The sequence below is a fragment of the Numenius arquata genome, chromosome 10 (assembly GCF_964106895.1).
Source record: "Numenius arquata chromosome 10, bNumArq3.hap1.1, whole genome shotgun sequence".
NCBI lineage: Eukaryota > Metazoa > Chordata > Aves > Charadriiformes > Scolopacidae > Numenius > Numenius arquata.
The window spans coordinates 29,079,499-29,096,405 of record NC_133585.1 but is presented as its reverse complement, the minus strand read 5'-3'; the positions used below and the strand labels follow the sequence as shown (position 1 = coordinate 29,096,405).

The 16,907-nt window shown below is 40.0% G+C and overlaps 1 protein-coding gene across 5 annotated transcripts in view; it reads right to left on the bottom strand.

Moving 5' to 3' along the window:
• Nucleotides 1–16,907, bottom strand: part of INPP4B (inositol polyphosphate-4-phosphatase type II B) — a 176,406-nt gene that overhangs the window by 52,428 nt on the left and 107,071 nt on the right. For 3 of the 5 annotated variants that reach the window (XM_074155061.1, XM_074155060.1, XM_074155059.1), the window contains 3 exons: nt 15,759–15,971; nt 8,784–8,900; nt 2,728–2,769 (listed from right to left, as the gene is read on the bottom strand). In XM_074155061.1, coding sequence (XP_074011162.1) covers nt 2,728–2,769; nt 8,784–8,900; nt 15,759–15,971 — 372 coding nt within the window. The remainder of the gene's footprint in view (nt 1–2,727; nt 2,770–8,783; nt 8,901–15,758; nt 15,972–16,907) is intronic. The other 2 variants (XM_074155063.1, XM_074155062.1) reach the window with 2 other exon arrangements.

Below are 16,907 nucleotides of genomic sequence, written 5' to 3'. Positions count from 1 at the left end.
TACTGACACTTTTTCATAAAAGAGGGGGTCATATACTGGTCACAAGTCATATAACACTTGGATCTGTTTCTACTGAGCTGCCACTTAACCAGTCAATCCGCACTGGGTATTTCTGCTTCTTTAGGAACATAACTTTGTACTTGTCCTTACTGAACTGCATCCTAGTATTTCAGTGCTCCATTTCATCAAGATCCATTCTAATCCTGCTCCCACGGTGCTTAAAGCCTCTCCCAGCTTTAAGCATCTGCAAATTTTATAAGCATCATCCATATTTCATAAGCCAAGTCAGTAATGAAAATATTGAATAATACTGGACCCAGAACAAATGTAAGTGGATTCTACTTCGTGCAGCCTTCCAGGCTGGCATAAACAATTGATAACTACCTTCTATTATGATTTTCCAAATTATTGTGCACATACCTTGTAGTGACTTCAAGATCATTTTCTCACAAGGATTTTTTTGGGGAGACTAGATGTTTGGAATACTGACTTACTAACATAAATAATTTTTGTCGGTAACAGTTGCATTAAGGAGGACTTCAAAGATTCGAAATTATCAAGGCCATTTTTTCATGTGGACATGAAAAGGACATTCATGTTAAATATATTAAAAATTTAATGTCCCAAAGAATACAGAGCTTTTATTACATATGTATTTTGCTTTGTAGAAAACAATAAAAATTCTAAGTTTGTAGGAAATCTTACCCTAATGACTGAGGAAAGATAAATTATTTTATCATAGAATATAAATAGAATTGTACTTGCCAAAAGGAAAGAAGATAAAGCTATACCCTCATGTGATTAAGTTCTCCTTAACAATCATCTACTCGTTGCTCACACTGAAAATTCTTGTTCACAATTAGTAAGGATGTTCAATCCCCAGAAGGTGGAGCTAGTTAGCAAATCTAAGAGAGCAATTGCATTGTTTCTCGAAAACAGTACATTTATGAATGGACTAATATAGTCTCATATTTATCCTTTTATTTTAAAGCAAGTTTAGTGTGTTAAGATAAAAATAAGAGGTGTATCTCAGACTGAGGTCTTGGAAAAGTCAACTCTAGAAAAAAAAAAATCTATATAGCTGCTCAGTCCTCGGTCTGTTAAAATCGCCCTATGTCATTTGTTATGCAGGAGATCCGGTTGCAAATACTCCAGCAAGAATATAAACCAGGGTCATTCATTAACAGCGCACAAAGCTCCAAATACCCATCAGAAGCACGCACTTGAAGCAAATACTGCAGCTTTTAAGTTGCTCCTTGAAACTGAGAAGCACTGTGAAACTGAAGTTCATGAAACAAAAAAAAAAAAGGCACTGTATTTTGAAGCTTACAAATTCAGCAGAATTTGGAAAATAAAATCTTCTTATATGCAAGAGATAAATATAGAATATTAATAAAATTCATAAAGAAATACTATTTGTAAAGGGAGCTTTAAAATCCTGGTCTAAATTAAGGTTAGATTAAGCTGATCTAACTTGCCACAACGTTGTTGGTAGGCGAGGATACTGCTTGGTTACAAGCTACTGCTTACACGGCTGAAAGAGCTTGGAGAGAGGTGCAAGATGCCTTACAACTCCTCCTTCCTGAGAAAACCGGCAGTAGGCTCAGCATCAGTTGCTGCTGTAAAGACGACGCAGGGGGGCAACCATGGCTCAGGACCTCTAGTCCTACAGAGACTGATGATAGCTTTGTAGAATCACTTCAAGGACTTACACAAATTTCTTTTAAGCTACAATTGCAAGATTTTACATCCTCAACACAGAGGGAAATCCTTTGAAAGAGACCAAAGAATTAACTGAATGAGTAAACATCTCAAAAAAAGACATCAGGAGCAAGAACAGAAGCAACAAGGAGACTACAAAATGAATGTCAGGTTGCTAAAATAACAAGGGCAGCCTATCCTGTTTGGAATATTTAGTATCCAAACAAAAGAGTCAAAGCCTATTAATGAAGCAAGGAAACTCAATTCAAAAATTGCACTAGTACGCGGTTGGAAAGGAAACTAAAACAAGGAATGAAAGCCAAACACATTAAAATGGAAAATGGAAGGATGAAATGAAAAGCAGTATCACCACTATGCACTTCGTGCAAGATAAAAACAAGAGTAAGTGCAAAGTACTGAGTAAATACTCCACTTCCACTGCTATCAGAGAGTTGCGGAGGTTCAGTTTATGACAGGATTTGCCCTTTGGTTGCTGGAAAACGCCCTTCAGTCCCATGTTCTCTTAATCAACACGCCTGCACAGGCAAATGACCTGCTTAGCACCCAACTAGTCATTTCTACGTGCTAATATTCAAGTTGCAATATGTCAAACTGCATGTTAAATTTGATAAAGTTTGGCAGAAAAGCAAGCTTCTGCTCTTTTCAAAGTCAAGCCCACTGAAGTGCTTATTAAAATGTGCTAGTAATCAAACAGGAAAAGCCCTAAGGCTTTGGAATAGCGCTCCTATCTCATTTTGCCCTGGCAACAGACAAAAATGCCAATTGTGTCACTGTTGTCTGCACCACCTAAAAAATCAGTGGAAATCTTTGATGGCTTCGTCACCTCAAAATGTAAACTGTATGAGGTTAAAAAGTAAACATGGAATTAAAAGTACAAGAAAGCATAATGTCATACTCTTAAAGGAACAGAGGGCCCTACAGACGTATGGTAATGAATGTAACAGCAGCTAGAATCATACAATGGTTAAGAGTTGGAAGCGACCTTAAAGATCATCAAGTTCCAACTTCCCTGCCATGGGCAGGGACACCTCCCAGTAGACCAGGTTGCTCAAAGCCCCTTCCAGCCTGGCCTCGAACACCTCCAGGGATGGGGCATCCACAACTTCCCTGGGCAACCTGTTCCAGTGTCTCACCACCCTCACAGTAAAGAATTTCTTCCTAATATCTAATCTAAATCTTCCCTCTTTCAGTTTAAAACTGTTACCCCTCGTCCTATTACTCCACTCCCTGATAAAGCGCCTGTCCCCATCTCTCCTGTAGGCCCCCTTAAGGTACTGGAAGGCTGCTGTAAGGTCTCCCCAGGGCCTCCTCTTCTACAGGCTGAACAACCCCAAGTCTCTCAGCCTGTCTTCACAGGAGAGGTGCTCCAGCTCTGTGATCATCTTCACGGCTCTCCTCTGCACTCGCTCCAACAGGTCCTTCTTATGTTGGGGGTCCCACAGCTGGATGTAGTACTCCAGGTGGGGTCTCACCACAGCAGAGTGGCAGAATCACCTCCCTCAACCTGCTGGCCACGCTTCTTTTGATACAGCCCAGGGTGTGGTTGGCTGCCTGCGCTGCAAGCACACATTGCCTGCCCATTTTGAGCTTCTCAACCAAGACCCCCAAGTCCTTCTCCTCAGGGCTGCTCTCTGCCCAGCCTGTATTTGTGCTTGGGATTGCCCCAATCCACGTGGAGGACGACACACTTGGCCTCGTTGAACTTCATGACTTAACTTTTCACTGTAGCTAATCCCTTATTCCCTTACTACCTGAACACACAAATAATCCATGATAGGATTGAAATAATAGACGTCAAACAATGTAAATGAGTTGTCCTGATATCACAAATTGAACATTAGAAAAACCTCTGTCTTAAGGAAAAAGGCAAGTAAAACAAACCAACCTACTCAAAACACTAGTAACCACCTCAAGAACAGCTAGTGCAAAAAGCATGAAATAATTAACCCACAGAAAATGAATTTATTCACTTAGGATAGTAACATTCTTCTGAATTTGTTTAAGGAAGGTTTAAAAACTGACAGTGCATGTATTCAACTTTGCACCATAAAAAGGTCAGCCTCCTACTTTTTCAGATTGCCACTCAGCTCTTGGAGCTCACTTTAACTCTAGTATGAGGACTAAGCTCTTTGAGAAAGGATGATTACGCTGGTAGTTCTGCAGCATTTCTCACAGAAACACCAAAAACCTGCATAAGTCTCCCTGGTATTTCTGCCATTAATATAATAGCAGTCCACTTTTTGAATGCCCAGAAGAACAATTTTGAATTCCTGGGGATTCATTAATCTATTGTAATTATCTGAGATATTCTATACTGTCGCATGAATTCATAGTGAAAATGGAAACCGTCTAATCATACATATGTAAGTGTCTCAGCAGCTTTAGTCACAATGGAAAAGGCAGCAATGGCAATAACAGACAAAGCTGAGGAAATCTAATATACTCAAAATATAGGAGTAATGGATAAACCTTGCTATAGAAGTGTTGTGCAACTAAATATTCTGATGTCTTGTTTAAAAAATTGGGTTTTTTGGAGACATATAGTCCAGTTAAGGACCCTATCAAAAAGAGAAGAATGATAAAAAAGTGAGAGGGAAAAGGAAAAAAAAAAAGTGCAGAAACAGAGTTGATGCAAAGACAAGCTTAAGAAAAGAGGAAAGAAAAATGTGAGGGAAAGGAAGGGAAGAGAAAGTTTCAGAAGTGCTTTTGTTTCCTCAAAATAAATAATGTCTGCTACTCAAGCAAACACAGACCAAGGGAGAAATTTTCATCCTCCTGACTAAATGATAATTTACAGTAAAAGCTCTTCTTCTGAAGATGCAAACAAAATCAGAACACAGTTTTTTTTTCACGTTTCTGCCAGCTTTGGGAGGGATGCACTGAAAGGATGCAGTGTCCATCCCTAGGTCACTGAAACAGAGAAAAGTTTAATCCAGATTTATACAGTCCCCATCAGGTATCAGATTATTAAAAAAAAAAAATAATTAACCCACATATACCTGTAGCAACCTGGCTATGAACTGATGTTTTCCTTCATTCCAGCTAGGAAATATAGCCCCATTCCCCAGGTGCTCTTTGCTACCTATGCTGAAGGTCACCATTGGCAACTTCATCTGCCCAGCAACATAGTTTATGATTCCGTAATTCACTTCAGGCAAAATCCAGGTGCAATCATGCTGCCAATTTATATTGTTTGAGACAATGTGGTGGATTTTGTATGTAGCAAATTAGGGAGTACTCACCCAGAGCCAGCAGAGGAATGGCTGGGTGATAGTTCTGATGGTGTGATACAAGGAGGAGATGGAAACAACAGCCTCTTTTAGCAGCACAGCTAAACGTGGAGATCTGTCAGGGGCTGTGTAAGCGTAAGAGCAAACTACTGTGTTTCACTGGCACCTCTAATGATGCAGGACAGATTTTCAGAGTTAAAAGACAGAGTTAAAAGAATTAAAAAAAAAAACAAAACAACAAACCCTCTCCTTTAAAATCCATCTGCTCTTCCTGATTTAACCTGTAATCATAATCCTGCAACTGATGAAACCATAGCATGTTACCTTGGTAACTGATAACTCAAATTCAGTCTTAAGAATACACTCAAAGGTCAGATTGCACAAAAAGTTAGGCTAAGAAAGGTGTAATTCATGTTGAAAGGTAAGTACAAGAAAAAGGTGCCACCGATATTTCTGAATACAAAGATTCCATACAATAAATATAAGCATGTTGGGGAAAAAAAATAAGATCACACAATGTCAACACTGAGACAGCAAATAAAAACCTATCTTGGGAAGCTCTGAATATATGTTATGACAACATCTATAGTTATAGGAATATGCTATTGCTCAAAACCATCAAATTATTGTCATAACATTTTCCACCACATATACATTCTTTGACATCTTTTTCATTGTTATATGCTAGAAAAAAATAATATTGTATTAAAGCAGTCAGGTTCACTAATATAAGCAAACATTTTATTCCATACTTTAAGGCATACTTTTCAATGTTTTGGTCAAAATCCTGGTTATTCCTCATTTTTCTTACAAACAGCAGCACAACTTTTCTTCGGATCAGCCCCAGCACTGAATCAGTTTCAGACTCAAAGATCTATCTGTGACCAGACACTTGCAGTTTTAATGAAATATATTATGCTCAAATTATGGTATAATATGTAATTGCAAGATACGGCAAGCTTTTCACATACGTAATGTTTTTGAATTGTATGTAGCATAAAATTTTGTAACAGGCTTCAAATATAAAATGGAGCAGAATTAAGGCAAAATCTATAAACCTAAACTTAGAATCTCAACCTCTACGTAGGTGCTTCACGGTGCATTCTCAGGGCTTCATGTCAAACTTGAGAGGGAGGTGCAGAGAAAAACAAACAGATAAGACCACACTCTCATGGTAGAAGCCAAGCGTGAAAAGTTCTGGCCCCAATGGCAATCGTTTTGAAAAGCCAATAGGAAACCAACTTTGGCACACACCTGGATGGTTCTTTAGAAAGCTCCATCTTTTAAGCAAGTCCTATAAAAGAAAGCAATTTTAAAACACCTCCATTTATGCGTGACCTTGAAACTCCTATAAAGCTGTCAAAGGCACGGCATGATGCTCTCATGGAAACATCATTAGGAAATTATGTCTTCCTCAAAAAGCAGAACATAAAAACAAAGCCATCTGCCCCACAAATCTGCAGTTTCCATGTGATGGGGTGTTGCAGAACACTCAGCACAACTCAGCAGAAGCACTGACTCTGCTCTCAGAGAAGGGCACTGATTCAAGAGAAATAGGGAAGGCCCTGAAATGAGGGAAAGAGAGAATTTATTCCAGTGCCATAACGTCTTGGTATTTTTTGTGTCTTTGGCCTGTCAGCTCCAGAAGACAACTCCTCAGCTGAATGAAGTATATCTATAATTTTCTAACCATTACAATTATCATTATTGCTTAGCAAGAGGTACCTTTCATTCTATTTGATGGCTGTTTATTATAGTACTTAAAAGGAAGTAACTTTTAAGGTTTTTTTGGCCTTGTGAGCTAAAAGCTCTAACCAGTATTTCATTTGCCTGTGTAGGGTATGAGCCTGAATCAAAGATAACAGCACACTTTCATCACTACAATGAAAGACTCAAATGGACTGGTTAAATATGCTTCATGGCTTATACAGAATAACAGAGCTCAGGAGGTTGAAGAGAGTGAAGGAAAAATCTGTAAACATTCATGTTGCCAAGCATGTCAGAAAGCATCCAAAAAGAATTATCCTAAATCATGACTTTTCTTCAGACTGGGGAGGGAGGGGGAAACCTGAAGTTTTGTTCCGTAATTATGGAATACAGGTAAAAACCAGTACATGTGTGTCTATGTTTACACATACAAATGGACTGCAGTTAACGTGGGGAAAGTTTGGGTGAAAGTGTACTACTACTTTACCTGCAAAACATTTCTAATAGACATAGTGGATTTCTGCTAACAGTAACAGAAAAACTTACTAGTACCAAGGAAAAGTTAAGGGAGTTATGCACAAGAACAAATATTCAATTACGTTCTTTTAATCAAAACCAGTATGCTGGGGTTCACTTTCTAAAGATTCTTTCAAGTTGACAACTACACCTATCTCATTCTTGAGTATTTCTACCTTCTTATCTGAAAAAGGTCTGAAAAATGTTGAAAGCTAACTGTGTTGATACTTTGCACCTGCAAGCCTTCACCAGAGAACAAAGATGGTATCATCTAGCTCTTTAACATTATAGGGGTATTTGCCTGGTAGACAGAAACTCAGAGAAGCAAACAGATAAGAAATACTCCGGTCTCTGGACTATTCATACAAAAACAAGTCCAACACATGGGGCACTGGAAGCAAGAATTCCAGGATGCCAGCACAAATCTCTCATACTGGTAAAAATGCCAAGGTTGCAGCTGCATTAAAAATCACTAGTACAACCAAAATCTGTTGCAGGAAACTCCTGGTAAAATCTCTCATACTGGTAAAAATGCCAAGGTTGCAGCTGCATTAAAAATCACTAGTACAACCAAAATCTGTTGCAGGAAACTCACCAGTACTACAGAAATGATATACAGTTGAAAAAACATTTTTAATTCTTATGTAAGAAAGGACAAATGAATTCTAATATCTCTAGAACTCTTGGTATAAAATTATATCATTAAAATCTGAGGGGGGAAATAGGAAAACAGAGGACAAAATACACAATTTAAAAAAAAAAAAGCCAAAATTCTACACAGCTCCATAAAACAAAATGGTTCTGGCATTTTTGTTCTTTGGGGTGGGGCGGAGTGTTTGTTTTTTTAACTGAAGAGTGGCACAAGGTTTGGTTCTGATTTCCTTATATTTGGACTACCACCATTATACCACTAAGGAGCTGTTTCATTTGTCGCAACACACTTGCACATCAGAAAGTCTTGTCAGACTTATGAAGAAGATCTAATCTATGCTTAGAGAAAGCTACAAGGAATGTAACCATAGGAGAAGATCAGAGGATTTGGTGACATGGTCCTGCTCTAGAGAAAGTTTTCTTTGCATCATCTCATGGAATCACTGTAATTAGCCTTCAGTATTGACACAGATTGACAACTGTATGCAGGGAAAAATGAATTTTAGCATATCAGAAAACAAAAATGAGTATATAACTTCAGAAAAGGGGAAAAGAATGACACAAACAGAATGTTCACCTTTCCTTACAACTTTCCTGTGGGGTAAGACAGACTCCAATGTTTTTTCTCAAAATGTTATATTCAAGTAAAATCTAAAATAAATGAAACTACATCAGCCTTCAAAGGAAAATGTGGTTTCAAAAGGTTTTCATTGTAGCACAAAAAAATTGAGCATGGCAAGCTGTTTGAACACACAATGGAGCTGTAATTTGATAAATAGCCTTCCATCATTCAAGGCTACAACTGTGCAAAACCTTGCTATCAGCACTCTCATCAAAGATACTATTGACTCTTCTATATATCATTTTTTCTGTGACTTTTTCCATTTTTATTTACTCTAGTCAATGATTAAAGAAAAAAGGTTCCTTACCGCCGGCACGCAACACCTTGCAATCTGCTGCTGAAGGGTCATTTTCACCCTCTTTACTGCTGCTGCTGTTGTCTTTTTCAAGCAGTCTGTCCACCATGGCAATAACACAGTTTAAACTCTTTCCCACATTGGCCCACACTCTGTCCTGAAAAGAGTATAATTATCATTGCACATTATTGAAGAATTAAAAAAAAAAAAGAAAGAGACAATACTAACTTCTTGTTAACACCTTAAAGTGGAGACAGAGACGTGCAAATTACTAGAAATATAAGGTGTCAGCATATTACCATTTTTCTCATTCTTCAGCCTACTGCCAACTTAAGCCCGCAGAGTAAATGACTGAACTGAAACTGTTTAGGTTTTTCAGACAGTAGAAAACACGTGCTTCAAACTTTACATCAAAGTGCATGCAAAGTTTCAGGTCCAATCACAAGGAACTGAGCAGTTGGTCTACTTGAAATAATACAGTAAGAGGGTAGACATTCAAAGCCTCGCCAAATTATATCTCGTGTGCAACTGTCAGTTTTGCCATAGTGCTTGACCTATTTTTGATAATTTAACTTACCCTCCCATTTTATCACATCAGTTACTCTGATACAACAAGGTCCCTTAGGTAATGGATGTTGCAGAAACTAAAGCTCTTGCACCTACTTTTGTGGGGCTGAATAAAAAAAAAAAAAAAAGGAAAAAACCAAGCCATACAAGAAATGAGGCTGTACACAATGCTAGCAACCAGACAAAAACCAAAAACGGAACACACCCACAAAAAAATCCCATGTACATGCTTTAATCCCGAGTCATTCTGAAACTAATTCAGGGCAACCAGAGTTTGCTTGAGGGTTAAAAAATGAGAAGATAGTATCACTGCTCTTCTTTCAACTTTATAGTATGCTAGCCAGAAGCATTATGTATATTGTCAGGCCTTGAGGCCTAAAAATGGAGTTGCAAGAGACAACAAGAGAAAAGGTTAAAGAAAACTGAAAACTTGGAGAAATACCATAGTTCCATACAGATTCATAGATTGGTCCAGGCTGGAAAGGACCTCCAAAGGTCATCTAGTCCGACCTCCCCGCAGTCAGCAGGGACACCCCCAACTAGACCAGGTTGCCCAGGGCCTCGTCGAGCTTCACCTTGAATATCTCAAGGGAAGGGGCCTCAACCACCTCCCTGGGCAACCTGTTCCAGTGTTCCACCACCCTCAGAGTAAAGAACTTTTTCCTAATATCCAATCTAAATCTCCCCTTCTCCAACTTAAAACCATTGCCCCTCGTCCTGTCACTGCAGGCCTTTGTAAACAGACTCTCCCCAGCCTTCCTGTAGGCCCCCCTCAGGTACTGGAAGGCCGCTATGAGGTCTCCCCGGAGCCTCCTCTTCTCCAGGCTGAACAACCCCAGCTCCCTCAGCCTGTCCTCGTAGCAGAGGTGCTCCAACCCCCTGATCATTTTAGTGGCCCTCCCCTGGACCCGCTCCATCAGGTCCATGTCCTTTCTATATTGAGGGCTCCAGACCTGCACACAGTACTCCAGGTGAGGTCTCACCAGAGCAAAGGGGCAGAATCACCTCTCTGGATCTGCTGGCAACACTTCTTTTGATGCAGCCCAGGATGTGATTGGCCTTCTGGGTTGCAAGTGCACATTGCCTGCTCATGTCCGGCTTCTCGTCCATCAGCACCCCCAAGTCCCTTTCCTCAGGGCTGCTTTCTAATACCTCATCCCCCAGTCTGTATTTATACTGAGGATTGTTTTGGCCCAGGTGCAGGACCCTGCATTTGCTTTTGTTGAACCTCATGAGGTTCATCTGGGCCCACCTCTCCAGCCTGTCCAGGTCCCTCTGGATGACATCCCGTCCCTCTGGTGTATCGACAACACCACACAGCTTGGTGTCACCTGCAAACTTGCTGATGGTGCTCTCAATTCCTCTGTGTCTTTGATAAAAATGTTAAACAGTACCGGTCCCAGGACGGACCCTTGAGGGACACCACTTGTCACTGCTCTCCATCTGGACTTCAAGCCATTGAGTACCACCCTCTGTGTGCGAGCATTCAGCCAATTCCTTATCCACTGAACAGTCCACCCATCAAATCCGTATCCCTCCAATTTGGCAAGCAGGATGTTGTGAGGGACCGTGTCAAAGGCCTTACAGAAGTCCAGATAGATCACATCCATAGGCTGTCCCTTATCTACTGACCTAGTCACTCTATCATAGAAGGCCACTAGGTTAGTCAGGCAGGAGGCAAAGTTAGAACTACTACTAGGGTAGTAAGTACCTCAAGCATTCCTGAAAAAATATTTAGAATATGGGTAAAATGATTGATCTCCACCACCCACAATTATTATTTTTGGGAGAAGGATTCTATGAAGTGGAATGAAACAAGGAAAATAGTAAAAATTCTAGCCCCAAATAGCTGCGAGTTTACCAGAGAGCAGCAGGGAACTTCAATCTTTCTAATCACTGAAGATGCTGAGGTATACGAACTCAAGTTGCTCAGCATGGCTGCAGCAACCTCATTTCCCTTCCTCCCTCTGTTGAGGGAGTTTAATCCCAACACAAAGAGCGTTAAACTCTTAATGAGCATCTGGAGTTATTGCACAAGCAACACAAATACGAGCCCTTGTTTCATTTTGGAAAGAATACTTTTCTCTTTTCTAACCCAGCATTGAGATGGCATCTATACAATATTCACACAAACATTCCCCGAGGGTTTAGAAGCAAAATTCATCAACATCTGTTGACAGAAAGCTCACTCTAATTATCATATATCTGGCTTTTTTTACAGATGGGCAAGTGGGAGGGAGCAAGGGCCTGTTCCACACCTCTTTTTCTCCACATGGGAGAATCCTGGGATTAGAAGCTATCGTTACAGGCAGAGAGAAAAAGTAGGCGTGTCTGTTGTTCATTGGGATCTTATTCTGTCTGCACCAAAGATGGGCACATTTTTCTAAGAGGGCTGCTGAAATTCTGCAATTTGGTAAGAGCAATTCTTGAGTAAAAAAGCAGTTTCCGATCAATGCAAACCAAGTGACTCCCTATTATTCTCTGTGAGAAGAAATCCAGCCATTTCAACATTCTTTGTCATACCTTGCTATTCCCATAACATTTTCCTGTAGCCTAGCACACTTTCCATCCACCTTTCGCCTTCTTAAGTGGTCTATTTTCAATTTGCCTAAGAACTGCCTCATAAGTGATCATTTTGCAGCGTGTGCCAGGTTAAAGGAGAAAATACACCCACAACCTCTCAAGTCAACATTCTTATAAATCCTCTGTCTGAAGTGAGGGATCAGAAGAAAGTAAGTCTTAATTCTTGATACACTGAAGTACTAAGACCCTAAATTCCTAACCAGGATGCTTCTCCTCTGACATCAGTTTTCCCACCAGTTGCTGTGGAGCTAATTTGATGGTAAGTTTACTACTGTGGCGTGAAAGAACAAAAGAAACAAAGTCTCTACCTCCCTCTCATTACTGCTTCATTAAGCTCAAAAGTCAAGTCCCAATGACACGGAAAGTGGAAATCTGTAGCAGGGCTTGACACCATTGGACAAGGCAACAGCACATTGACATCATCTACTTCTTCCAAATTTCAGAAGCCACTTGGAACGTTAAGGAGTCCTGGCATGTGTGGTTAGATGTTGCTAGTTAGAAATAGCCATAGTTGCGCTTCTCTTGCCACCTCTGCTGTGGCATGCATACTCGTAATGACCTCCCTGAAAAGGTAGGCCTTGGTGTCACATATAGGTGGGCACTTTCCTTAGGACGCTTAAAAATGAACCTGCAAAATAATTATCTTTCATCCACCCAATTAAAAAAATGTAATTCATTTCGATCCGCTCTGAAAGTATCATTAAAAGGCAATCCAACTCCCACATTTCTGAGAAGAGGCATGGAAGCTATTTTCTTGTCATTGCACCTGACTGGACGTCTTCCTCCTAAGCTTTGCCAGCCAGTAGAGTCCCAGAGGCTGTTGTCTCATTTTTCAAGAATTCTCAGGCTTTCTAAATTCACTACAGAGCTCCTCAGTCATCTCTTGTCCTTCCATATACACCACTACAGTTGCATGCTTTACTTGTGCCAAGTATGACACAACCACCACATTCCCCAGTGCTCCAAAGATACGGTGTCTCCTTTATGTGGGTTGATAGTCATATATTACTTCAAATTCTTTTTGAGGTATGCTCATAGATAAAGCAAATATCTTAACTAATGTCCATGATTAACACCCTCTTGGGATGTGACAATGCTTTGGAATGGAATATATCATACACAGGTCAGTATTTCAGACCTGTGTTTGAGTTCCATATAAGGATTTGTACATAGCTTATTGGAAATGCCATTTTATCTGTTCTTTGTAGCTCCAACCATATTAAGCAGTCAGTCAGAAATGTAGAGCAGAAACAGATCCAAGTGGCAATGGGCCCACCTTTTCTTGTATTATACATGACAACGTGCTTTGTTCCCTCCTGCAGGGAGGTTCTAGGATAGCAGAAGCAGCTGGCAAGTGGAGAAGAGAATGTCTACCCAGAGGCACTCTAAAACTCTCAAGTTAAATATTTTTCCTTCAACAGTAATGCCTCCTGCCTACGTGCAGTGCACCAATATAAACAGCTCAATCCATATGGCTGTCAGTTACTCTGGGATGAATATTTGTACTTGGTATCAAAGAAGAGAGGTGCAACACAGTATTGCTATTGAGAAGGTGGCTTTTTGGAAAACACTGGTCACTCAGTGAAAGGGCACCCTGCACAGTTAAGAAATTGGGAGTTATTCCTTAATTTGGATGCCAGGGAAGGGGGTGGATCTCAGCTACTTTTTAAACACAGCCTTGAATTCACTTTCGTGATGGTGGTAAGATAGCCCCAACAGGCTGAGAGAGTTGGGGTTGTTCAGCCTGTAGAAGAGGAGGCTCCGGGGAGACCTTAGAGCCCCTTCCAGTACCTAAAGGGTGCCTTACAGGAGAGATGGGGAGGGACTCTTCATCAGGGAGTGGAGAGATAGGACGAGGGGTAACGGTTTTAAACTGAAAGAGGGGAGATTTAGTTTAGATATCAGGAAGGAGTTCTTTACTGTGAGGGTGGTGAGGCACAGGAACAGGTTGCCCAGGGAAGCTGTGGCTGCCCCATCCCTGGAAGTGTTCAAGGCCAGGCTGGAAGGGGCTTTGAGCAACCTGGTCTAGTGGGAGGTGTCCCTGGCCATGGCAGGGGGGTTAGAACTCAATGATCTTTAAGGTCCCTTCCAACCTGAACCATTGTATGATTCTATAATGCAGTCTTTGGAAGTGGATGGAACAGAGTCAGCTTAAAGAGTTTTTGGGTGCCACTGATTTAGGTTTTGGACAAAAGTAAAATTGAAATTCCAATTGTAAAATGCAATCTGGTGCTTGATGATGGACGGGGGGGGCATCAACAAAGGAGGATATAGGACTGTGCATATAAAGCAATGCATCTCTAAGTTTTTCTCCTTTACAGTTGACTTCCATAGCAGACTAAGCATTTTTTCAAATTTTACATGTGTTTATTCTTTCTCTTTTCATCATGGTACTGAAAATTTGATCTTGAAGCTTGCTCTATTCATTCCCGCCATTGACAGAAAGAACTGAAAATAATGGAAGACTAATCTTTCAAATTTCGAAAAAAACAAAATTTCTCTGTGATTTACACCACCTGAGGATTGACAGTGACGGACTCAGTTTAACTTACAAAATACTCAAAGATACACTTAATTTTTATCAAGCAGGAAATCTTACTAATTCAGCAGAAAAATTAGACACACTTTAAACTAATGTGCTTATAAGTTTTAATAGATGAGGACTAAGCACCTGGCAGAAATAATTTTTTTAAAAAAATCAATAATGAAATACAGTAAAGCTAGCTTCTCTGCAGAGACAGAAGTACTAAATTAAAACACAGCTTGCACAAAAATTCTATTTCTCCCACGCAAAATTTCTCCATTTTAACAAATCTATTGTGATATTTATTTTTCTGAACGCTTCAGCCGCTGGAAAAAAACATTTTGGCTTTTGTTTCAAGGCAAGAAGAAACATTCTAGCCACTCAGGTTGTTGAGAAAACATGAAAAAGGGAATTCAAGGTTCTAAACCCAGAACACAACTAAAAGAGTGAGTTAGTTATTGTTTAAATCTCATGACTACTTAATGCATGGGGTTGGAGATAATTGTCTTTTCTGTATAATAAATACATTTTTCTTCCCTTATTTGTGGTATGGATAAAGATCACAGTTCAGGTGTAAGTACTGTGGCTCACAAAAGTTATTAATTATTTACAATAGAGATTAATATGCTGGCATCCTTTACGTTTATTAGAATACAGTAATGAACTGAAAGTATGAGCCTGAACTGAATAAAAATAGCTTGAGTTCAGCGTGTATATAACAAAGAAACAGACCTACTATGAACACATCCACCAAAATAATTAATGTACAAAATCTCAGCCATATAAATAATACAAATTTTTGAAAGATATGCTAAGAATGTTAAAATCTAAAAGCCATGTTTCATTCTTTTATGCAATCTCACACATCCTCTAAGAACAGAGTCTAAGGGAAAACAGCTCTGTTTTCCTGAGGATTAATTCATGTGTATTTAAACTATTTATAGTCAGTCTTGGGGGAAAAAAAAAAAAACCACCCCAAAAAACTTTCCTCATAATAGCGTATGGGATTCCAGTCTCCTTACATCTGCCCAACTAGCAAAAAGAACTCAAGCAAGAGCAAAGAAAGACTGTTTTCCCATCTGGGCAAGCAGATATTCATCATCCTCACCGTTATATGCACAACCAAGCAGTCACAGAGAAGCACACTGGACTTAAGAAAATTCCTTCAAGTTAGTTTCAAAATATACAATGCATCTGAAAAATATTATTTCATGGTTTTGCACTTCTTCCTCCCTTCTCCCTCCTGCCCCCCCAGCAATAAAACAGACACTTAGGGCTTGTATATGTTTATGCTGATTTGTAGGGTTTAGAAATAGAAACAAAGAGTTTCTGGCTACTTACCCACTCTTCCTCATCATACTCAGAATGATGGGGTATAGAGTCCTGTCTTTTAATCTGAGAAGGATGGTCCTGATGCTGTAAATCGTCTCCCTCTTCTGCACTGTTTCTAGGCACAGCTGGTTTCTTGAGGACACAGCCAGGCCGGGCTGTGTATAGTGCTAAAAGGGCACTTCTGACCAGCTGATCCTTAAATGCATGCACAAATAACTCTGTCTAGAAAAAAAAAAAAACACAAATGAAAAGGTTAGACCGAAGAATGCGATACTGCAACATAGCTATTATAACACTGAATTACTCTTAGGCAGAGTGGATATTTGTTTCAGGCTGGCTTGAGAGGCAGAAAACAAAGCAGACCAACAAACAATGAGGAAAAATTCAAGGGTTTTTGGGACATCATCACGTTCTACAATCCCATTGTTCTAAGGATTAACACACAAAAGTACAGCATCTGTCATAGAGATCATCATCGTTTCACACAATTCTATTTTATTTGAGTTTTTCAAATTTTGCCTGCACAGACAAGCCTCTACAAGAACCATTTCCAAGAGTAACCAATCACTCAATAATATCCAAATAAGTGTCAGATATAACGTGATTAACAAATTTAAGGATCTTCTTAAATAAAAACACACCACTCTACGCTGCCGAGATTGCAGTATCTGCAAAAGCAGTGTTTCCAGAGATAAATTTTGGTACGTGTAGGTATGAGGCCAGGTATCAGGGGAGGTGATGACACCTGATTTCTAGCTTTATTTTATTTATTTTTAAAGAAAGGAAACCTTGAAGTAGTTTTTCCAGGCTCTCTGAAGATGTTATTCAATCACTACATCATTTTTCTAAATCCTTCTTGTTGACTGTGACAGCTGGAAGTTTACCGTGTTTTTAAAAACGTCCAACCTCCCTGCATTATTAATCTTCCTTTCCACCCCAACAAGAGAAGGAAAATGCTTTCTGTGTCTGGTCTTCAGCATCTCAAGGCCCTGTCTCCACATAACAGCACTTGCTGTTCCCACCAGCCTGCCACACGTGCCCATCTCCTGCAGTCACACAGGACATTCCACAGCGTTCATCTGTGAGAGTGGGGAGAGCATGCACCCTGCCGCCGTACCACATCCAGCACATCCCACCCAGGCTGCCAGAGCTCCTCTC